This window comes from Elaeis guineensis, chromosome 2, assembly GCF_000442705.2.
Source record: "Elaeis guineensis isolate ETL-2024a chromosome 2, EG11, whole genome shotgun sequence".
In the NCBI taxonomy this organism is placed as follows: domain Eukaryota; kingdom Viridiplantae; phylum Streptophyta; class Magnoliopsida; order Arecales; family Arecaceae; genus Elaeis; species Elaeis guineensis.
In genome coordinates, this window is record NC_025994.2 from 114,743,259 (window position 1) to 114,767,075 (window position 23,817).

General features: G+C 40.6%; 2 protein-coding genes across 6 annotated transcripts; both read right to left on the reverse strand.

The window, feature by feature from the left end:
- Positions 1 to 349: 349 nt before the first annotated feature.
- LOC140855821 (uncharacterized) lies at positions 350 to 2,340 on the reverse strand. Of its 2 annotated transcripts, none has more exons than XM_073252852.1 (2): positions 2,205 to 2,340; positions 350 to 1,175 (listed from the first exon to the last, which is right to left on the reverse strand). In XM_073252852.1, the coding sequence occupies exon 2, from the start codon at positions 1,087 to 1,089 to the stop codon at positions 532 to 534; it is 558 nt and encodes a 185-aa protein (XP_073108953.1). In that variant the 5' UTR covers positions 1,090 to 1,175; positions 2,205 to 2,340; the 3' UTR covers positions 350 to 531. The 2 variants fall into 2 exon arrangements, with proteins under 2 accessions (XP_073108953.1, XP_073108952.1); XM_073252851.1 differs by lacking the exon at positions 2,205 to 2,340 and adding an exon at positions 2,078 to 2,193.
- Positions 1,966 to 14,529, reverse strand: LOC105035725 (probable LRR receptor-like serine/threonine-protein kinase At1g05700). Of its 4 annotated transcripts, XR_012139178.1 has the most exons (14): positions 14,387 to 14,529; positions 10,974 to 11,538; positions 8,877 to 9,364; positions 8,592 to 8,715; positions 8,404 to 8,475; positions 8,046 to 8,117; positions 7,878 to 7,958; positions 6,340 to 6,506; positions 5,957 to 6,219; positions 5,257 to 5,383; positions 4,291 to 4,359; positions 4,009 to 4,201; positions 3,383 to 3,516; positions 3,045 to 3,179 (listed from the first exon to the last, which is right to left on the reverse strand). XR_012139178.1 is itself a non-coding variant. In XM_019847416.3 (13 exons), the coding sequence occupies exons 1-13, from the start codon at positions 14,475 to 14,477 to the stop codon at positions 2,780 to 2,782; spliced, it is 2,697 nt and encodes an 898-aa protein (XP_019702975.1). In that variant the 5' UTR covers positions 14,478 to 14,529; the 3' UTR covers positions 1,966 to 2,779. The 4 variants fall into 4 exon arrangements, 3 of the variants coding, with proteins under 3 accessions (XP_019702975.1, XP_073108950.1, XP_073108951.1); XM_019847416.3 differs by lacking the exon at positions 3,383 to 3,516 and having other exon boundaries at positions 1,966 to 3,179; positions 6,340 to 6,491; XM_073252849.1 differs by lacking the exon at positions 3,383 to 3,516 and having other exon boundaries at positions 1,966 to 3,179.
- Positions 14,530 to 23,817: the final 9,288 nt, after the last annotated feature.

The following is a 23,817-nucleotide window of genomic DNA, read 5'->3' on the forward strand; positions in this document are numbered from 1 at the left end:
ACGTATTCTCATGTGACTTGAGCTAATTAGTTAAACACGCTTCACATAGGTGCATAGGTGCTCCGATGCATTCTCATATGTGAGTTATGCTAATTTTGTAAACAGTAAAACATAATTATTTGGTTGGTGGTGCATTCTTCATTACGCTGGTACGCTTGCTGAGTGTGTCGTTGTCAAATTTCTGGCCAAAATTGAGCTGCTTCAGTCGTATCCTTGTCGAGCAAGCTGTTATCTCGAGCCAGACGTGAGCTTATTTAGCTGAATCAAGCATTCCTCTTTTCCTAGTGTATTGACCTCTACCCGTTCAATTTCCCAGCCGATGAATAATATTGATAAAACTGAAGACATCTTTGAAAAATTATGAAAATTTTTATTCCAAATGCCATTCTTGCGGCATCTTTCATTGTGCGGTTGCTGCCGTGGTGGTGGGAGAGGTCGCAGATAGAGGGGGAGGGCAACAGGGAAGGGAGAGGGTGTCCGCGGCGGTATGAGGTTTGGATCCGGGAACGCCACCGTCCAGTGGCATCCTGCTCAGTCCCGGTCTCGTCCACCGCCAGTAGCGGGATCCGCAGCACCAGTCGGCGGGCACCTCCACGGCGGCCCACCGCTACGCGATGAAAGACCCCCTTCCAAAACCAGCCCCAAGAAGGGTGTCCCCGGCCATGAGACCCCGTGTACTTCGGGGAAGCCTTCGGCCGCTCCACTCGCCCCGACCCCGCCTTCCCTGAGGCCAGCCCACCGCTGACCCTGATTCGCCGACAACGCCAAACCCTTCGACTTCCCGCAACCCGACGACAATGTCGATGCCGACAATAACCTCAAGCTCATGTCCGCGTTGCTGGCAGTTTCGCCTCCCACACCAGCCATCACCACGGCGACCACGGCTCGCCGCTGGCCACCCAGCCGGACCCCAGTCGCAAGGACCGAGACGCTCCCAGCGACGAGAAATCGCCCTACTGTTTCAACAGCGCGGCCAAGATGTGCCGGCAAATGTCGCCCGAGACCACCGCAGGGGCCGGGAGGAGTGGAGAGACACGGCGATTTGCGTTCTCCTTCATGCATACGTGGCAGTTTATGCTCCACCGACATCCTCGAGTTTGCTAAAGCTTGTATGTGATCGTCTGGTTTGACGTTAATTTTGAGCTTGCAATCCGAGCGCCTTCTGATAAGTACACCTTTGCAATAAAATCAGATGGTGTTTTAGAGATCATAAATAATTTAATCCCGAAAATCGTTTCAGTTTCATCCTAAATTATTTTTTTTACTGATGTATTTAATTTTTAAAAATATATTATAAGATAAACTAATAAAAATTTTTTATTTGAGTTTAAACTTAAAAATAATTTTTTATTTAAATTTTATGTATAAAATATTCTCTATTTGAAATATAACTTAAAAGCAGCCTCTTAAATGGTATGAAATAATCAAATTGATTCTGCAGTTATAAAATAATACTAAAATAATACTGTGATATTATAAAATAGTACTATCTTATTGTAATTTAATACTATTTTATTATAAAAGAATACTGTTTTATTGTAATGTTAGAGTATTAAAAAACAGTATTGTCTTATTATAAAACAGTATTATCTTGCTATAAAACAGTACCACCTTATTGTAATGTAAGAATATTATAAAACAGTACTGTCTTATTATAAAACAGCATTATTTTATTGTAATACAATGGTATTATAAAATAATATTATTTTATTATAAAATAGTACTGTTTTATTGTAAAGGAATACTGCCTTATTGTATAAAGATATAAGAGTAGAGTCATTTCAATCAAAAATGAAAAATTATTTTTAATTTATGTTTGAAATGAAGAGCTACTTTTACATAAAACTAAAGTGAAGATCCGCTTAATTTAAAAGTAGAATTAGAGATTTATCTCCAATTCTCCGTACATTATATATATATATAGGCCAAAAATCATTGTCTTCGAGCAAGAAGGAATATATTGCATTTTACTAAACACCATACTTATCATAAACTGAGTCAAAAACAACTCATGAAAGATGAGGTCTTAAACTGAATGTGAACAGTAAATTGATCAATAAAAAATGATTTGGCCAACCTAGGGATTTGAAGATAATTTTTCTAACAACCATCTAAATTTATCCCCAAGGCTGGAAAGTCTTATGAACGCTTGTAGAGCACAAAGCTGTCCTTTAATATGATTGTAGCCTAGCACGATAGTGCACCTGATTCAGTCCATAGCTACAAATTCAATGCTTGCAAAATTCTGTTGCTCTCAAGCGTCTGCCTTCTCTGTTGGCAACAACAATCGCCAGTCACCCTCTTACCAAATGGTGGACGAGTAGCATGGTTGCCTTACCTGCAATGGTAAAGACAAAACTTGAAGATTAACCTGCAAGTCCAAAAGGAAAAGTTCACAAAAATGCTATAACTGCATGGTAAAAAAAATTTCCTATCATCACAGAAGTTTCATAGAGATGGAACCTTTGAGATTGCTTAATCTATGCGGTAATCAAGGAGGATGAAAAAATTTAGTATGGTTTCAGGTTCAGATTTTAGAGCAAAAAGATACTACCATGCACAGAAATAGTTATATATGACATAGCACACCACATTTCCGGTCCAGAATTGCCAATCGTATCATGGAGTCTTTCTGGAGCACAGAAACCCTATGGAGAAAAACCATGACATACTACACAGCACACCCAACATAACAACTTCAAACATGTCCTAATACACAACTGCAACAGCATATCTCTTACAAGAACAAACACGGAAAGAGAGACTAGCGAGATCAGTCTTATCTTGCAGTCGGACCAGCTGTTACTGATCCTTTTCCAGGTATTTCAAATGCACCGTCCTGGCTAACGTCGATGCCTTCATTGACCAGTGCCAAGCTCTCCTTTAGCTGCATCACCACATCGGACATCGTCGGCCTTTGGGTAGATGCTTGTGCGGTGCACTTCATTGCTAGTTCCACAACCTTCCATACAGAATTGGCGTCATACTCTCCTTGCAGCCTTGCATCAACAATATCGTCTATGTTCCCTCTGGCAAGCTTTGAGGCCACTCGTTGAGCTATGTGAACCGTCTCGGGACCTGGCGGTAGTAGGGGAGGCTGGCCTGTGATCAGCTCTAAAAGGACCACGCCGTAGCCATATACATCGCTTTTCTCATTCTGCTGGAAAGAGTTATGGAACCTAAAGAAAAATAAAAATGAAGACAGATTTACTTCTTTTTTGTTTGCAACATCGGGCTACCCGCCGAGTTCGAATAAATTTCAAGTAATCCAAACAGAATTTCAGAGCCCTTGCTGTGAAATGCATAAATTAAATTTTGGAAAGAGATCGATGCTTTCTGGTTGCAGAATAAGTATTGTTGACTAGCTCAATGCGCGTCTCACCTCTTCTTTTATTGTTGGGGAGTCAATCTTTGGGACACAGCTACTAATTGTGTCATAGTTCAAGACACGAGCTTAGTCGACGTGATTGCGGCTATACAACTAATCAACGACAAGGCAGATCCATGGTGATAGCCCTATGGATGACAGAGATTTGAAAGATTAATTTGACAAAGGGAGCAGCAGAAACCCCCAAATGAGGGGTGGTTTAACTTAATATTGATGTTTCCCTTCTTCATTTGAAAGATTAATCTCCTCGATGACAGCCATAATACCAACAAGAAGTTGCAGCTCAGGCAGTTTCTTCTCTGATGCTGGTGGTTAACATTTTAGAGTATACTTTATCCTTTGTTTAATTATATGGCTTTCTTACTTCTTAAAAAAAATGAAGGTCCTCCCTTAAGCTTCATTTTAATTTTTCACATGATCATTTTTCCTTATTAAAAAATTTAGATGCTTCTGTTATGCCCAACTTGACAAAGAAGCTTTTCATTTTGGATGGAGTTGAAATTGTTGAAGTTGACTCATTTTGTTTACCCTTAGTTTTCCCTTGTTCTGATGTTAGATGAAAAGATATTTCTAGCTACTACCATATAACAGAACAAAAGAAGTGGATGTAGAGATATTACTCTGGGTCAATATATCCTGGAGTGCCAACCACCCTCAGCGTGGATACATGAGTGTGGGCGTCGCTGTGGAAAGCCCTGGCCAGCCCAAAATCTGCTATCTTAGCCTCTAGATCTTCTCCCAAGAGAATGTTGCTGGTCTTCACATCTCTGTGTATTATTGGTGGCTTACATCCCTTGTGTAGATACTCAAGACCTGCATTATTTTGAGGTCCGGAGAATGAGAAGGTGAAGAGAAAACTGACCGATAACATGCGGCAAAATGAGGAGGTGCATTGTTTTTACCTTGTGCAGCATCAAGCGCTATTTGTAGACGCTTTCTCCAACTCAAGGTTCCTCCCAACTCAGATACACCTTTAGCCATAACAACAATCGGTGAGTAAGATTTAACGAAAGATCGATGCATAAATTTACAGTACAATGTTTCCTGCATAATCTAGAATGACATTTTCCATGGTTGATGATTTCAAAGCAGATGAGGAGTCACCAGAAAAAGGTGTAAGCAGGGGTAAACTGGAGCTGAGCTTGATTCCGTCTGGGTCTGTCCAAGCTCAGCTTGAAATCAACTTTTTGCCAGGAATGATTGGTTTGAAAATAATGTCTAGCCTAGAAGTTCTTTCTTTTAAAAATTGAAAGAAAAAAAATTCTAGCATAGAAGTCACTATCAAGCGTGGCTTGTCTAGATTCAATCCAAGCTGATTGATCCAAAGCAAGATGGATATAGGCTGTTTGCAAGCAGCTTGAATCAATCACCGGCCCTAGTTCCAGCATCTTTGCACTGATGCACCAAAAAACTGCAATAATTTTGGTCTCATAAAGTATTTGAATGTGGAATTTAGTTAATTTTTATTTGGAAGTTTTTGGTAGACATCTGGGGGAAATCACTCTAGATTCATGATGAACAGGTCTCTATCAGAGTAAAATTTTCAATCTTCAATATTCTTTTCCCCATTTATAAATTGTCCAACCTGAGAATCTCAACTTAACTACTAGTCGAATCAAAGAGAAGTAGAAAATACTTTTTTTTGAGTAACGAGAAGTAGAAAATAATTGATGTTAAAAATAAAAAATCTTTAGCTGCAGCCTGAATTAATTAAGATTATAAGAACTACCATGCCAGCACCAACATCATGTTGACTTAAGTTTATTATCTATTTTTTTTGTAAAAAGAAACCCATATGGAGTGAAATTAAGAGAAGTTCAAGCACTGAAAAAAACCAGATCAACACTACATTTGGGTGAATGTACAACCATTCAGATTCTCTCGAAGGTTTCCTCGACGCATGTATTCATAAACAAGTGCCAGGTAATTTCCATCTTTGCAGTAGCCAACCAAAGAAACAAGGTTCCTGTGATGAATCCTTGTCAAGTTCTGGGCCTGCAACACAGAACTCAAATGATGTCAATAGAACTCTACCGAAGGTCATCACCACAAATGCTCTGTCATGCTACAGAAAGACAACAAATATAGCAACTGAAACATTAAGCCTCCTAAAAAGGCTGGGCTGCAGTGCTGAGGAAAGAAGTGGAAGAAAAGTAGACTTGCTTTTATTCCAAATAACCAGAGTTCTATTCTAGAACTAGGAGAGATAGAAGCCCGGCCTAATATAGGAGAGAGGGCAGGTTTGTCTCTTGCATCAGCACAAGAGACTTTACCACCTCAGCCAATTGGCATCCTTCCAAATAACCAGAAATTGACAGATCTCCTTTTACGAAGCTTGGGTACCGAAGATGACCGGACAATGCTGGGACATCTGCTTCCCTTCATAATATTATTACTCTATGACCATGTATTTCAGTTGCAAACTTGACATTCCAATTTGCTACCATTTTAAAAGATGTTGGAGCATTCAGGCACCTCGAATAGATTACCATTGATATCAATCATACCCTCCAATTGAAGCCTGTTAATCTTCAAAATTAAAGTCCTAACAAGATTGTGATCGGTTACCTCAGCCAGAAATTCCTTGGCCCCTTGTGATGATGATTCAGAAAGCATCTTGACTGCAACTTCCGTACCATTTTCTGAGCACCCATGGTAGACCATCCCAAATCCTCCTTTGCCAATGACTCGAACAAAGTCGTCGGTCATATTCACCAACTGCATGTATGTGAATTGCCGACTCTCAAATTGCAGTGGATAACTTTCAAAATCCATCTTTTGTCCAGAGCAATCTTCACTGCCTAGCCTCGCAGAGGCACCTGGGGTCATACCTAAAAGACATAAACAGGAGATCAAGACATACAGGCCATAAACAGAGGTATCAGACATAAATTCTTGCGCAAACTGAATATGACATGATTTACAAGCTAGGTTAAGTCACATATGTTTACCTGGCACCCTTTGTCTCAATCTCCACGCAATGAACATCAGCACAAGCAAAAGAACGACACCAACTACTGAAAGAATCACAATAATAGGTGCTGTGATCTTCTTCTTGTTCTTCTTACTAGGACATGGATTCTCATCGATGCATGGGTCGATACTACAATCAGGAAAGCTTCAGAAAATGTCAGCAGTGACCTAATTGTTTGAGGGGATGGAGATAAAATTGAAAATCCTATCTGAGTACATTTATCAAAATTAATTCAGTTCCCCTCATGATAAAGTATGGTGGATTAAGAGAAAACACAGAAGAATTCATTGAAATGCAAAGAGAAGCTTTCTACCAAAAGCTTACGAGACATCCCCGTTTGGAATGAATATATATTGTTAGTACTTTCATGAAGAGTCAAATCCATCTTGTGCAAAGACACCAAAACTGCAATCCCAGTCATTCTCCACAGCAGACAACTCTGTTTTCCTAGCATAAAACTTCTCTCCTAGACCCTTCTGGTAAAAGAAATAATACAACCATCTAAAGTATTTTTCGTATTAATGTAGCCTTTTGGCTCTGAAAAACTTTGATCCTCTCATAATCTCATTGCATCCTTCTCACACACTTGTCTCCCCATGCTTCTCATTTTCAGATTGCAAGCCGTAGTTTCAAATGCTCCTTGGTTTCTTGTATTGCTAGCTAAAATATCTTGAAGCCCTGATTGCTAATCATGTTCAATCAGATCTTGTCCTCCTTGTACTTAATTTTTGCATCTTAGGCAGATATAAGTTTCTTCAAGACCATCAAATTGAATTCTGATCTCTATCGCTCCCCAAACTGCTCCCTGAAAATCATTATTTTTAGGAAAAGCCCTGCATTTTTTTCAAATTAGGGAACATTGTAGAAAGTTTTTCAACAAGGTGAGAGCCGCAGAGGAGATGCACTGGGCATACTTTAGAAGCTTGATTTTGCAAAACAACTGAAGCAAGCAAATAAGAAGGGAGTTAAGAGCCTTTGGAAAGGAATGAAGGTGAAAAGCACTCTTAATCTTAGTATTTAACGCAATAAACCTTTACACAATGTGGCCATGCGTTAGGTATAGTTCAATATAGAAGTTTGGTTTTAGACAACAACTAGAGAACACAAATCAGAAGGGTGTCCTTAGGAGCCTGTGGGCATAGGGCATATTTAATTTTATATATGTATCTATGTATCCGAGTGTCCAATAGATATTTGACTCAGACACATATCTGCTATAGATTCTCGGAGCTAGATGTAAGCGTCCAGAGAACATAATTCAAGGCTGCCTAAGCTGATTGGACCATCAGAAAGTGCTTGTAATAATGTGCAGAAAAGTTGATCATGCACTACATTGGCCTAAGTCAGGGAAAAGCAAATATAAGAGGTCAGAAAGCTCTATTAAGTAATCTTCAACCATAACTATTGGACTTGGGATTTTCTTCATGTACTAAATTAGTGCAGTCCATTAAGACAAAGCTATTTGCAGTAATTATGGCCTCTAAAAATTACAGGAGGGACTTCAGAAAAACAAACCTTAAGACAAGCAACCCTTTGTCCTTTTTCGAACGGAGGGCATCCGGGATTGTTCCGTTGAAATGGTTGCCTGTCAAATTTCTAGAAGGAACCAAAGGTGTTAAAACTCGACCTTCCTCTTAGTTTTATAATGTAATCAAAAATTGATTTGAAGTTTTGAACACTTACAAGACTTGGAGGGATGATAAATCTGCTAGAAAATCAGGTATTGGTCCTGTTAAGTTGTTGTAAGACAAATCCCTGAAATGAAAATCCATCAATGAACAACGACTACACTAGAAGTGCCATGCCAATTATTCATGCAATTACTACAGACTCTAAGCTGAACCGCTCCACTTGCAGCATTATTTTCATGTTTTGTTTGGTCTTCGCATCGATTTCTAAGCTGAACTGTTCAGAGATGCAACATATTTGGGTTTCAGTTAACACCATGCGTTCTCTTCCTCCCTTTCTTCATGTTCAAATGGGTACTAGCATGATATACATAAAATTCACTCGCACTAAGAAAAGATACAGTAGCACTTACAGGTACTCAATTGCTTTGAGCCGGGCAAAAGAGGAGCCTATCACACCAGTCAATCCACTCGAAGACAAGTTTCTGCCATACACTAGAATGCGTTAATAAGTTCTCTTTTCTCGGTATACATGCCATGCATGTTAAACATTGTCTGTCAGAAAGGTTTAGTATATAAATTCTGTCCGTAGAAATTTTACATGGCTACGATCATTGAAGCATCACAACTGACTCCATCCCAAGCATAATCTTTTGGACTGCATGGATCACCCATCCAATTTTTCTTCACTTGATACTGTACTTTGATTGCCATTATTGCATCAACTGATGCCCCCTCAAAAATCAACATAACAGCATACACTTGTAAATTCTAGAGTGCACAAATTGATACTGCCAAAAAAATTCTCACCAAAAAGAGAAGCACAGAGAATTAATCTACAAATCAATTAAACACACATTTTCTATGCAAGATATATATGACATACCATCTCGGATGTCGGTTGTGACGTTCGATAGGGGCCTGATAGCATAGATCTCGCGAGCATTGAGGATCGGTGGAAGGGTGGAATCTGTCGTCGCATCGAGGGAGACGTTGTACCGACTATATCCGGTCTCCAAGGTGTTGCCAAAGATGGAGTCCGACACGAGGTAGAGCGGGCTGTGTGGGTTGGGCGGTGACATTCTTTCGATCCCGTAGACATCAAATTGTCTCATCTTATTTCCGGTGAGGTTTTGGAGCTCCGAAATGTGCAGGATAACGTAGTATTCGGATGCGGGGTCCCCGTCTTCGATATCCCAGTAGAAATTTAGACTGCTGGAGTTCGCCGGTATCACCGCGGTCTGCATGACGGCCGAAGGCGCCTCGAAAACATCCTTCGGATAGTTCCTGACTCTTGAGGTGGTGGAGACCTCGGACCAGTCAGGCTCGTTTCTGCAGGGTCTCCACACGCGGTCGTAACCGTCGTCGGGGAACCTGTCATGGAACAATGCCTTTTTGTTTTTATTATTTTTAGTAATCACTGGATCGTTTGAAATATTTTATATTTGTATATTATATTTTAACTGTTTTTTATATTTATACAAAAAAATCTTGCAAAGTTATCATTCACTCACTCCCTTCACCCTCTTCTCGTTCACAACTTCACTAGGGCCAATGTCAAAACAAAATAATTTAAGAAGTCAATGGATTACAAAAACTTGGGATAGAAGATATGGCTTTAACACCACTAGCTAGGAGAATAGTATAAGCAGAATATTCTAGAGTGATGTATGAATAATAAATTTAATATTTTAAAGATTAAAAAAATATAGAAAGACAGAAATTAATATTTAAATATAAAATATTCCAGAGACTAGTGTATAGAAAATCCTTAATTGTATAATAATTCTTGCTGAAGTGGTATATTTTTTGGGCTAGTTTCAAGGACTAATTTTAGGTTGGTTCATGCATTGAGATATGGATGATTGCGATATACTAAATTCATCATTCACTCACATGACATGAATGTTTATGCATCAGCCATCTTGAGTGTTACTGCATAAACTTCAAGCATGAGGACTTGAGTGAATAGTGAATAAAGGGACAGTAGTAGACCGCAGATTTTTGTCGCACGTATTTCAATAAAAGATGGACTTTTGATTCCACGGCAGAATTCTTTGGAACGACAGTATCATTATGTAACAGGAAGGATTGCTTTATAAAATATATTTCTAAGTAATTATCACACAATTTTTTTATTTATCTATATATTATACAAAAATGCTTTCCGTTTATATAAATGATAGTTTGAAATTGCAATAAGCATCAATGAATAATTAATTGTACTTTTTATTTTTTAATTGTTTTTTGAGATTGGTTGCTTAAATATTTGACATGGAGAAGTGAGGGAAATTAGTCATCCTAATCACTTATTAGCTGATGTGTGGACGCCGTGGTGCTCAACTCAACAATGGAGGGCTTTCGTATAATATCTTAACAATATATTAAGAGCCAACAGAGAAATTATGCAAGGGTCATCCATTTTCAAGATGACCAACGTGGCAACTATCCGAGCATGTGTAACTTTCTGTAGTGCAAAACATGTATTGTAAAGGACCAACAGTCACATATATACATATGCCATGATGTATGGAAAGCAATATGCAAGTCAAAGTTCTTGAGCACAATGGGACCCATAAGAGCTTCAACCAAACAACATAATGATTATACTTGGCAACAACGTTAGAGCAAAGTATAACACCATGAAGAACCAGTTGGTCACACAAAAAGCTTTAACATACCAGACGAGATGGGGGGATTGGCGAGACTTTGGAGTCAGTGTGGCATGGGCTTCTTGGTTCATCTTTGAAAATGTCAATACAAAATTCGAAATCAAAGTCCCAAAGCATTTTTCAGAAAATAAAACATCATTACTTGATAAGATGCTCAAATAATAAATGCTACAAACAAGTATATGAATCTACGCATCAAAGACATGGCCTTTTTGTTGTTAAATTTTTGTCAGGTCTCCAAATACCTTCAGTGTGGCATATCACATACCTGTTGCTTATTGAAAATATAGTTCTTAAAATGGTGCTCATACCTCACTGTCTTATCCGTCGTCGTTCCCAGGTTGAGTCGAGAGTAAAGAACCAGAGAGTACGAGTCATTTACCGCCCTATACATAGTATTCTCCAGCGGTCTCAGCTCAAGCGAAGATATGAAAGGAGTTCCGGATCCGTTGTTTATCAAACAAACTGAGATGAACTCGGCTGAAGCAATGGTCATAACCTCAGTGCTATATGTAAAAGATGCATTAGAGATGTTTATGGACTTCCAAAGATTAACCCCTATATAAAGATCAAATAGTATTGGGTTATCCGGACGTGCACGATGTAGGCCATCATAGTTTCCGTACGTGAAGGTGGCTCTGATGAGATACTTGCCATCTTGCATCACGGGCCTTAAGGTGTAACAATTTCGAGCTCCAGTTGGAAAGCTTCTGAGGGTCGTCCGCTGTCTCGGAAGTGTATCATCTAGGTAACTAGCTGAGATGTTGTAACTTGTCCCGGTGTCTATAAATTGACCATCTGAGACGTAGGGTATACTGGTATTGTCATCGGTGTAGGTATAACCATCGGGGATGCCGCAATCAATGCTGATGAAACCTACAAAACATAAATTGCTGATTTTTTTAGCTAGTTATGCACAGGTTTTAATGGACTGTACATAGTTCTCTAAAAAAAAAAAAACAAACTTCTGTACGTATATAGAAATTGCTATTTGGCTTTCTGTTTCTTTGATTTTCTTTTAATTGTTCTTATATGTTCATAAATTGTGTCATAGCTAAGATTTCATTTCAAACTTAGATCGTGTGCCCGTGAGAGAAGAAGAGAGAGGGAGGAGGATGTCATGCATTTTGAGCATACAACTAGATCCTCTTTTTCTTTTTTCCTTCTCTCTCTAGTTTATTAGCGGAGACCTAGCCATCACACATTTCATTAATATGACAAAGGCCTGGGAGCCTAAAACAAAGAGAACGGATGGAAGGTGAGCTCTCAGTCAAGTCTTCCACCCAACCAACTCTACAAGCATTACTGGAATATCGGTTCCTGCTGGACCCACGTCACTGAGAACCCCAATCCGCATCAGGTCATATCCATACAAACGCACCAAATCAATGGATCAAAGTGTTTGTGGAAAAATTATTGGTTGAACTAGGTCCACCACGTCAAATTTGGACCAGCTCAACCAAATTTCGACACGTCGGCATACATTGATGGAGGAAAAGGTAAATCGCCGCTGGAAAAGAGAAAAAACAGCCGATCGCGATTATTTGGGGTGAACCAGCGGCGTCGGACCGCCCATCAAAATCCCCTCTTTAACAATAGACCAGAATCAATTAACGGATTGGACCATAGAAACAGAGGAAAAACAGGGGGCAACTCATCCTAGTCCAAGAACATCATAATCTGCTTCCCTTTAGAAGCGCTAATGATCTGCTCAAATTTACTAAGAGCCGAAGGGTGCCGCATCTGAACACCAAAAAAAAAAATCGACAACAATTAATACCTATCAAGATCGAATCTTTGGTAAAAAAAACCGCGAAACAGGCAGGAATAGGGTGAATAGAACTCACAATCTAGGTGGCGTGTTCGTCCTGGGCGCCGATGGAAGGGGCGGCAGCGAGGTAGTGGCGACCTTGGCGTGGGTAGGGGAGGAAGCCTTCATGGACTTAACCCACCCGCCTAGGTCCAGCTGGGAGAGACTTTTTTCTTCCGGGCAAACCGCCGGTACCACTGGCACCGCAGCCGCTGCGCGCGGAGGGTAGGAGAAGAGCGGCGACACGACAGCCACCGAGATGGCCATGGCCTCCGACATCACCACATTCTATTTCGTCATGGCGATACCTTGGAGCTCGAGATTCTCCTCTAATGGTGGACGGAAGGGGAGGTGGAATCGGGAGAAAAAACGGAGGAAAAGAGAGAGAAGGGAGGGTGGGTTCCACAGCAAGCTATACCTTTTTTGGTGCAGGTGGAGGGGGATTGGAGGTGAGGAGAGAGAGAGGAGGAGGGTGGGAAAGGGGTCGTTGGTCGCATAAACCAAAAAATCGCGATCAATTCCGTTTCGATCTTTCAATCGGCGATTTACCTTCTCCTCCATTATTACCCGTCAGCGTGTCAAAAGTTGATTGATCTTATCCAAAATTAAGGTGATGGATCTGATCTAACCAATAATTTTTCGACGAACAGAACCGAACCTATTCACTCCTAACACATTACCGGCTTTAGGTCCGATCTATGTCTACAAACACACGGTCAATGGATCTTATGCCGATAGCGGAATTGACTGGTTTCTCAACAACAATCACAGGAAAGGCATATGCTATGTTTCATCTGGGCGCTTTCCACTTTACTTGGCTGTGCTCGTAGCCTCGATCAATTTTGCTGCTATCATTTTAGAGGTGCTATTTTCCTTGTGCATATGGAGGTTAGAAAATTAGCAAGTACACAACATCACACAAACAGCACACAAGATATTTCAATACAAAAAAGCTATCATTTATTTCAGAAAGGTTCCCATCGGATACAAGCCGTATTGATTCATAGCTGTACATGGATCATGGTGTTAAGCTGGGGAAAACAAAATATTTTGCCAGGAAAGTACTGCCAAGACAGTTGTTCCAGTTTTCTAGTGCTAGATGCTTCTTATCACTCTTTCAACTATACCAATTCAAGCTTGCCTATAGTCACAACATATAAGAATTTCAATTTCTAGATGGATACACAGACATGCAATTTTAATGTTATCTGCTTTGGGCGTTATAGATTTACTAATCTTTTGGTACTATGCTGCTGATCCTCTAGTCACCTTCCTTAATTTTCATGTTGTTAAAATGTATCTGCTGGTTATATGGTGCTGTTGCAACCTTCTATTTGTATTATGTGTTAATGGTTGTTTTGATCTTATCTGACTCTTTTTGTATATGCTTTCTAGAATGAATGAAGTTGCTCTTTTTACCGAAAAAACAAAAACGATCAATGGATCAATGAACGAGTTGTAACTGGACTCACCCAACTGGGCTCATTTTGAGTCCAGCTTGATCGGTTCATGAAAAGTTTGCTCCGGAGTTTTAGTAAAATTTAAACTCATTCAAAGTGACGTAATGATTTTAATTATATTTTAACTTCATAGTTGAAAAATATTCTATCATTCGTTATCTATACTAGTTTGCAATAAATGATTATAAAAATAATTTTATATAACAATTAAAATAACAAATCATATATATATATATATATAGGCAAATATTATGTATTTATATATATAAGATCAAAAAATTTAAATAATATTTTTTTAGACTCATTTTTTTCAGAAAAAAATTCTAAGTTTGTTATATTAACAAACCACAATTCTAATCCATATGCATGGAACTCTAACTCATAATGTTTCTGTATGCATTTTATCCCAATATATGATGAAAATAGTTGGAAAAAAGGAATGCTTCAAGCTTACCGTCAGTACTAGGCTGGCCGAGAACTCGAACGGTGACCACCGAGACACCCAGCAAGAGGAAGAACCATATCACCATATTGGGCAAGCTCATGGATCCAATGATTACCGTCACCCACTTCTCCCTGTATTCCAAATGATATTCGTTTCCGAGCTACCGGGCTATTTGTAATCCCTCTTAGAACGTGCATGCTACGCCAACGGCATCTTAGTTCCCCTCCACCCGAACAGCACGCAGCAACGTCTGCAAACTAGCACGCTACACGTTGACACGGAGTTTGCGGGGCTCAATTTACCCTCGCTTGGGTCCGACCCACGATTTACGGTAGACGGTGCGTCTTGCTCTGTGTTGTAAGGGTATGGAGGTCGTCGGCTTTTGCGAGAGGAGTTGCATTTGAAACCGTCAGATGTAATTGACGCAGGGTCATGGGGAGGCTAATAAAGCTGTTCACCGGGTGAGGGAGAACCACTGAGTAGAATTGGATCCAATACTAGTATAATTATATTCATATTTATTTTATTTGATAGATCCAAATATAGATATGAATATTAGTTGAATATAAAAATTTATGACTATATTTATAAAATATAAATATAAATATAATATGAATAAAATTTGAATAATTAAATTTTATGATCATAGATTCAAAGCTAGCTATTAACAATTAAATTATAGCATCTTCGTACGACCATTTATTTTCTTTAAAAGTTCATGAGTACTATATAAAATAAATAATTTACAAATAGAATCAAATTTTATTTTACTAAAAAAAATAAAATATTTATATACGGATCGAATAGTTGTCTATTTATATTCATATTTTTTTTAACGGATATGGATATAAATATAGATATTAGTTGGATGTTTGAATTTTTATTCATAGCTACGTATATAGATTCGAATACAAAAATGAATCAAAACAAATATTATTCGATCCACTTTCATTTTTATATTCAAGGCTTGAACCGTAAAACTATGTAGGCAATGCTTTTCATAGACCATGTCAAAATACAAGTGCCGATTATGATGGTAAATGATAACTTGATTTGGTTTATCTGATGCGCTATGAACTGGAGCTGGATTGCTTACTTTACCCAAAGTCTTCTATGCACCACTTCAATCCATAGAGAGTTGGGTTGCTGACTTTTTCTTTTCTTTTTCTTTTTCTGATAACAGTAAAGGCAATATATCCTCTGCATCAGCGTGCAGTAGGTGGTTGTCTAGCCTTCTTCTTCTGTGCCCGTTGGGTTGCTGATCTTGTCCATGCTCTGAAAAAATGATCCATTCATGGAAACAGAATGGATCTTTATTTGTTAGCCAGAAGGGAACTCGTGGAGGAGCACAATGTCTTTTTGATAGATAGAATGACCTTAAGAAAAAGAATTTTTACCAGGTTAGCTCTACACGTTAAACAAGGTCAATGAGACTTCGACAGGAGAAATTATATCTTACGACAGGAGAAATTATATCTTATGTTGCATACACAATATAGTTATGCACGTAACCAATCACAGTCATCCATTTTAATGAAGATGCATTGAAAAGAATGTTTAATAAATGAATCTATAAGAATGAGTGGTTATGATTGATTACGTGCACAACCATATGATGTATATAGTATAGGACAAAATTTCTAAGATAGTGATTACTTTTTTAAAAAGACTTCCATCGTTCACATGGATGAGATTGATTTTGACTTGAGTGGCCTATATTCTTGTTGTAAATGCCTTTCATTAATAAAATGGGATGCATGGCTTTCCTTTTCCTCAAAAAATCAAAAAAGACTATAACTTGGGTGACAGTGGATGGGTGAGATTAATTTCGATAGTGAAAGTTAGATTAAAAATGATTAATCATGATTAATTATATATTTTATTTTTATTCATATTTTTTAATCAAATAAAAATTTTGAAATTTTGAATCATCAAATAATATGACAATATTTTATTGGATAACCTCATGTGGTAGAATTGTTTCTAATCAATAATTTCTTGGTGATGTGCTCTTATTAATAGTTTTTATTAATAAAATTGGGTTGCATGGACCTCTTTTTAAAAAAAAAAATAAAAAAACAAAAGCCTTTGATTTGGTCGCGATAGATGGTAAAATTTTGACTTGGATGTCTATTCTCTTGTAAATTGGATGTTAGGCCGCCTTTTTTCTCAAAAAAAAAAAAAAAAAAGCCTCCGACATGGGTCACATACTTGTGTCCTTGTAAATAGCTTTCATTAATAAAATTGGGTGTCATTTTCTTGAAAAAACAAACTACTTTAATTTGGTCACGATCGATGGCTAAGATTGACTTTGACTGCACGACTTGTGCCCTTGTAATATATCGCTTTCATTAATAAAATTGGGTGGCTAGTTAAGAAACATTTAATGCTTCTTCAAAATCAACAAAATTTTTATTCACGACATCAAAAAAAAAAATTATATTTTTATATTTTTATAAAAAATATAATTATTTTTATAAAAAAATATTAGCCTTTCATATCACATGAGTCATCGTCTTGGCTAAAAATTTTGTTGGTTTTCGAGAAGCATTAAACGTTCCCTGAGGACAATGGTTAGTAAAACCCAAAAAGAAAAACAATAGACTATGACTACGGTTACGGACCAATGGTCTTGCAAAATATCATTCATCAAAAAAATCGGGATGAATGACCTCCGGGCTTAAAATAAAATTAGGATGACGGTGGAGGGCCAAGTCCTCACCCGGCATGTGCCACGTTGCCGTGCATGCTGCCAATCACGCACTCCGCCTTGGATATTATTTCTGGTTCGGTTTTCTCCGAGCTTTTACTGATATATGGTAAACTTTTATGTTGGAATTGTGAGATATAATTAAGCAAAATGCAAGATGCAAGCCAACTGAGTGAACATTTGCAGCGAAATTTTTGAGTCACCATCATTATGTCATACCTCTCACCTGAATCGAGTATATGATATGTCTGCACATTTTTTAGGAGAGGCCCTAAAAAAATATGCAAGCCTTATAAATTCGTCACAGTATCAATATAATTGAACAATGTCAATCTCATTTAAATAATTCATCATTCATAAAAAATAAAAATTATTCAATTACAAATTTTTATTAGTAGATTGATATTAGTGGTGTTCTAACTATTCATCCTTTCACTAGAATTCCAAACCATAGCCAAATACTAAGTATTCTGCAACTCTGAAGGGAAGAGGAAAAAAAATGGCATGAACTTTATAACACAATAAAAATCCCCACATATGTATGCTGATATAATAATATATATAATTCAAAAATAGCAAACATACAATATCGAAGTAAAAATACAAATTATAAAATCTTATATTAAGCATCGAGTATAACTCAAAAAGTTTCATATCCATATAACATATGTTGTGTATCATCATAAATCTATCACAAATATTCTTAGTGATTTCATATGGTTTATCATCTATTTCTTCTTAATATGAACCGGATCTATTAATAGTTATCTTTAGATTTTGGACTAATCATGATCATACTTCAGTCCGTGACCGACAAGCTCAAGCATCATGTTTCTGCTCGTGATAGATCTATCCATAATCCCATATTCTTGTACATGATGGGATATATCCATAATATTATGTTTTTACCTACGATGAAGCTATCTATAGTTTAATGTGGCTATCCAAACATCTTTTTTTTTAATCATTAATTTATTAAAATTTATCCATATCAAGTATATATAATATAATATTATATATTTTTAAAAATTTAATGCAGCTAGTATCATATTCCAGACATCCAAAAAAAAAAAAAAAAAAAAAAAGCAATCAATCTTTGATACACGTGTATAATATTGAAAATATAAATAATCACATCAACAACCACATGTTCATGAAAATCAGGTGATATGTCCAGGGATCTTACTTCTATCAGCGATCAACTCAGATGCAACGCTATCCACTCATACTTAACATATCCATACCAAACATGTCCAAGTATTGATGGTTTTATATTTTTTAAATGTTGTAGACTTACAGTCTGCATCGCCTACAATAAATGATGTTGCCACCGCCTACTCCACCTACCTATTCCCTGTTACCTCGACCCCGACTAGGTATCGATGGTGGCTTGTCAACAGATCTCAATGGAAACCTAGGAGAACTCGATGTTAGGCAGGGTGATTGATTGGGTTTGTGAGCAAGATGCTTAGAGGGAAGAGGGGAGGGGTTTTTTTATTGGGCTCTTCTTGAGTTTGCCGGAGTTTGGCATGCCCTGGGGGTCCCTCTTTTGATGGGATCGGGGAGAGGAGTCGGACTCCCATCGGAAGTCCTCTCCGCGGCACACTGAAGTCGCGCGAGTCTAGTTCGAGCTAGGTTGGCTGGTCGAGCCGGTCAACTAGAGCAGGTTCATTACAAGTTGAGCTGCTCTTAGTGGAGGTAGTCTAGAAAGCCTTGCTTGATATTTGCTAAAAATGAAGTGCATGGAACACTACTCCAAGGGAATGATCTAGGTGAAACCACCAAACACAATTCTATGATACGTACGGCTCTTTGAAGGCCACCTATAAAGAAAAATTAAAGAGCTCAAACATCTAGTTGTATATTTTACGGACACGTTTAATCTTCTGGATGGTTTCAGAATGCTGTGGCTTTCATCTTAATTTCTAGCACTTTCAATAATGATGACCGGCTTAAGTAATGTAGTTCTATTATAATTTTATGATGATTGTTTAATAAAACAGTGCTGCTAAATTCCTTCTTCATGGCTACTAGTTCTCCTGTATACATTAACACCATTGCACTTTTTCTTTAAAAAAAAATCAAGGGATTTTTGTGCATAAGCCCTTCTAAATATTAGAATTTGCACGAAAATCCATCCAAAACTGATATTTATGTGTATACCTTCCATGCATATCTTTTGTTTTTATTCTTTTGCATACGTACTAAGGTCATTAATGCTGCATAAGAAATATTGGGTATAAAATACCCCCCGATCGAAGTTTGTAAAAGACCGACCCCTCCAAGGCTTCTCCGGCCTCCGATCTTGTGTGGCGTCTCTCTGAACTCCCCTGACCGTCCGAGCTTCCAGACTTCTCCAACAACGAGCTTCTCCATCCATCTACCGTGCCGCTCCAAAGGCTCTCTAGGCCTCACTGTCAGCCGACCTTCTACGGTGATCAACTATTCTCTGAACTCCTTCCGGACTTTGTCAATATCCGAGCTTCTTCGACAACGAGGTTTCTACAGTAATCGGACTCCGTCCGAATTCCTACGGTGGTCGACCACCTTCAGAATTCTAACCGGGCTCCTGTGAGAGTCGAACTCCTACTACGAGCGATCTACTCCGAACTCCTACTACGAGCGGTCTACTCCGAACTTCTACTACGAGCGATCTACTCCGAACTTCTACTACGAGCAGTCTACTCCGAACTTCTACTACGAGCAGTCTACTCCGAACTCCTACTACGATTGGTCTGCTCTGAACTTTTACTACGAGTGGTCTACTCCGGATCTCCACTGTAAGCAAATTCCATTCGAGCCCCTACTGTAAACATATCTCTTCCGAACTTCCATTACAGGTAAACTTCAGTCGAGCTTTTTCGTAGCCGGATCCCAAACGAGCTTCTACAGCGAGACAGGACCCACCGGCCAGATCGCTACTCCGAGCTCCCACGACAATCGATCTTCGATCGAGCTTCTACAATAAGCGGTCTCCTTTCAGCCTTCTGCATGAACCAGACCTTGACCGAACTTCCATAGCGGATGGATATCGGACAAGCTTCTACGACAGACGGACTCCGGCAGCTGGATTCTTACAACGACCAATCACCTCCGACGTCTATCGAACCTCCCCAGCGCCATTCTAAGTCCATCGCCGGCCGACCCTCCGCCAGATCCTTCATAAAACCAAACTTCTCCGACGGATCATCTTTAGACGAGCTTCCACATCAGGCGAATCCCAGACGGGCTTCTCTAGCAATCGAACTCCTATCGGGCTTCACCAATAAAAGGTCTCTATCCGAGCTTCCACAGCAGATGACTCCCACCTGTAGTGTCAGCGCCTAAGGTATCCGACAACAGTAGACTCGTCAGCAGCTTCAGAGACATCCAAACTTCTCTCAGATCGACGGGATAGAGAGCCATTCCGCTCCATCAGATGTCCCAACCGAGCTCCAATCCACAGATCCGAACTCTCTGGCAAGTCACGACAATGGCCACTACCCTGCTCCACTCTCTGTAACGGATTCTGCGTGGCTCCACTACTCTCTGGCAAGTCACGACAATAGCCACTACCCTGCTCCACTCTCTGCAACGGATTCTGCGTGGCTCCACTACTCTCTGGCAAGTCGCGACAATGGACACCACTCTACTCTCCGTAACAAACTCCACATGGCCCTGAATGATCCCTGACGCTACTACTCTCCATAACAAACTTCGAGCGGCTCTGAACAGCCCACTACCAGGTGGTTACAGATGTCACTGTCAATTAGTTACACACTCCGTCTATAAAAAGAGACCCCAGATACGTTCTTCTCTAAGTTCAAAAACTCTATCTTAAAATTCTGTTAAAATTTTCACTTGAGCACTCCATTTCTGTTGAGCAGAGTACTGACTTGAGCGTCGGAGGGTCTTGCCGGAGCACCCCCAACTCCGATTTAGACTTTCCTTACAGGTCCCGACGGCGGCCATGGTCATCTCGACTCTAGCAACTCCGACTTCGGTGGAATTCTGCACCAACAGAATGGCGCTAGAGGAAGGGGCCTGTGTCTTCGCAGTACCCTTGTTCTTGAAGGAGTGCTCAACGGGACTGCCTCCAGTCATCTCCTTCGACGTCCTCCTCTCCTTCTCCTATTAGATCTCCACCTGATACCTCCCCGAAAGGCATCCACCAGACGATCCACGGCCTCCACAGTCAGATCTCAGGCTCCGACTTTGCCTCCAATTTTTCAGGCTCCTCCTCCTCCTCCGGCAACGATGGTCGGTATGGAGCAGTTCGACCTGCTGGTTCAGCAGGTCAGAGGCCTCACTAAAGCAGTGCAGGCCATGCAGCAGCAGCAGCAACAGTCGCAGGTGTCAGTGCGGTTGGAAGGAGCGTCGTCGGAGCTCCAAGATTCGACAGTAGGGTGGGCCACTTGGGCCAGTCATCCTGTCCTCTCCGGCAAGGGAAATCTGAGGGTGGAGAGCCCCCGGTTTGATCACGATTCTACTCTCAGAGGATCCCTACCTCCACTCTACCAGAAGACCCTTGAGACTCGCAGTCGAGAGGACCTTCTGGATCGAAGGCTCTAGGAGATGAATCGGTGGATCGAAGAGCTCTGCCACGCTCCCCCTACTTATGGTGAGGACATCTGCACTGACCCTCCTTTCTCTCAAATGATCATACAGGAACTGATCCCATCAAACTTCAAGCTCCCCCAATTCGAAAGCTATGACGGGACCTCGGATCCGGTTGACCACCTAGAGGCCTTTCGGACGATGATGCTGCTCCATGGTGCGCCAGACGCCATCCTGTGCTGAGCTTTTCCATCCACTCTGAAGGGAGCAGCAAGGAACTGGTACTCAACGTTGAAGTCGGGTACCATCTTCTCCTTTGACCAGATGAGCCACCAGTTTGCGGCTCATTTTGTTAGCAGCCGGCGTCTCCGGAGAAGCTCGGAGTCCCTCATCAACATCAAGCAAAGGGAGGGAGAATCCATCCAAGCTTACGTCAACCGTTTCAACATCGCCACGTTGGAGGTTTGGAACTTGGATCAATCGATCGCGATGGCCGCCCTGAAGGGCGGTCTTCAGAAGAACGATCTTTTATTTTTTCTAGAAAAGAAGTATCCCAGGGACTTTGCTGATTTGCTGGCTCGGGCTGAAGGATATGCTCGAGCAAAAGAAGCCTTCAAGATGAAGGACGAGGAGACCGCAAAGGAGCGGTAGGTGGGAGACTCAAGCAAGCTCGCAGTTGAAAAAGGGTCGAGTGAAGCTCGGTCGCGTTCTCGAACTCCTCCCGGACACAAGCATGTTCGAACTTCTCTCCGAGCTCGTAAGTAGAGAAGCCCAGACCAGTTCAACGGAGCTCTCCCCCCGAAAGATTCCATAGTTATGCCCCTCTCAACGTATCGAAAACTCAAGTGCTGATGGAGGTTAGAGAGCAGCTGCCAAGGCCGAAAAGGATGCACTCGCACCTTGGAAAGCGCAACCCGAACAAATTTTGTCTCTATCATCGTGACCACGGCTACGACACGGAAGAATGCATTCAGCTCCGAGATAAAATCGAGGAGCTCATCAGGCGAGGTCGGCTCGACAGATTCATTCGACGCCGACCTGAAGGTAGGGAAGACCGGCCTAAGGCCCTGCCGCAGTTGGAGCCGCCAAGGAGGGATGAGCAACCTGAAGATCAGCCTCTGATTGGGATTATCAACTCCATCTCAGGAGGACCCCGACGGGGAGCAGACCTTCCACGGCTGTAGGGTTCGAAAAATCTACGAATATATTACCAACAATTTTGCCTTAAATAAAAATTTCTTTCATATTCGTGTATTTTTTCTTTTGGCATAAGCTTATAACGACAGGAAGTAACTCCCCTATACAAACAAAATTAAGCGTGTTAGAAACAGGAGGAGAACCTCATCCTAACATGAGCAAAGACGAAGGCTCGATTTCTTAAAGATCGGATGGGGAGAGAGGCCCTTGCAACGGCCCTTATGTGCCCCCACAGCCTTGTTAGGAACAGGAGGAGAATCTCGTCCTAACATGAGCAAAGATGAAGGTCCGATTTCTTAAAGATCGATTGGGGGGAGAGGCCCTTGCAATGGCCCTTATGTGCCCCCATAGCCTTGTTAGGAACAGGAGGAGAACCTCGTCCTAACATGAGCAAAGATGAAGGCCTGATTTCTTAAAGACCGGATGGAGAGAGAGGCCCTTGCAACGGCTCTTATGTGTCCCCACAGCCTTGTTAGGAACAGGAGGAGAATCTCGTCCTAACATGAGCAAAGACGAAGGCCCGATTTCTTAAAGATCGGATGGGAGGAGAGGCCTTTGCAACGGCCCTTATGCACCCCCACAGCCTTGTTAGGAACAGGAGGAGAACCTCGTCCTAACATGAGCAAAGATGAAGGCCCGATTTCTTAAAGACCGGATGGGGGGAGAGGCCCTTACAATGGCCCTTATGTGCCCCCACAGTCTTGTTAGGAACAGGAGGAGAACCTCATCATAACATGAGCAAAGTCAAAGGTCCGATTACTTAAAGACCAGATGGGGGGAGAGGCCCTTGCAGCGACCCTTGCGTGCCCCCACAACCCTGTTAGGAATAGAAGGAAAACCTCATCCTAACATGAGCTGAAACTGACTGACGAAAATAAGAGGAGAACCTCATCCTGACACAAACAAAGGCTCGGTCGATCAAGATCGGACAAGGAGGAAAGCCTCCTCAATGGCTCCTCTATACTCTCATGACTCTGTCAAGAGCAGAGGGAAGACT

Coding starts and splice junctions, on each gene's coding strand:
- LOC140855821 (XM_073252851.1), bottom strand. CDS start 2,111: ATGGTTGTTAGAAAAATTATCTTCAAATCCCTAG. Junction 1,176..2,077: donor AATTATCTTCAAATCCCTAG/GTTGGCCAAATC, acceptor TTTATTGCAAAG/GTGTACTTATCAGAAGGCGC.
- LOC105035725 (XM_073252849.1), bottom strand. CDS start 14,477: ATGAGCTTGCCCAATATGGTGATATGGTTCTTCCTCTTGCTGGGTGTC. Junction 6,507..7,877: donor AAAGGGTTGCTTGTCTTAAG/GTTTGTTTTTCT, acceptor CATTTTCTGAAG/CTTTCCTGATTGTAGTATCG. Junction 4,360..5,256: donor CCTTCGAGAGAATCTGAATG/GTTGTACATTCA, acceptor TTATGGCTAAAG/GTGTATCTGAGTTGGGAGGA.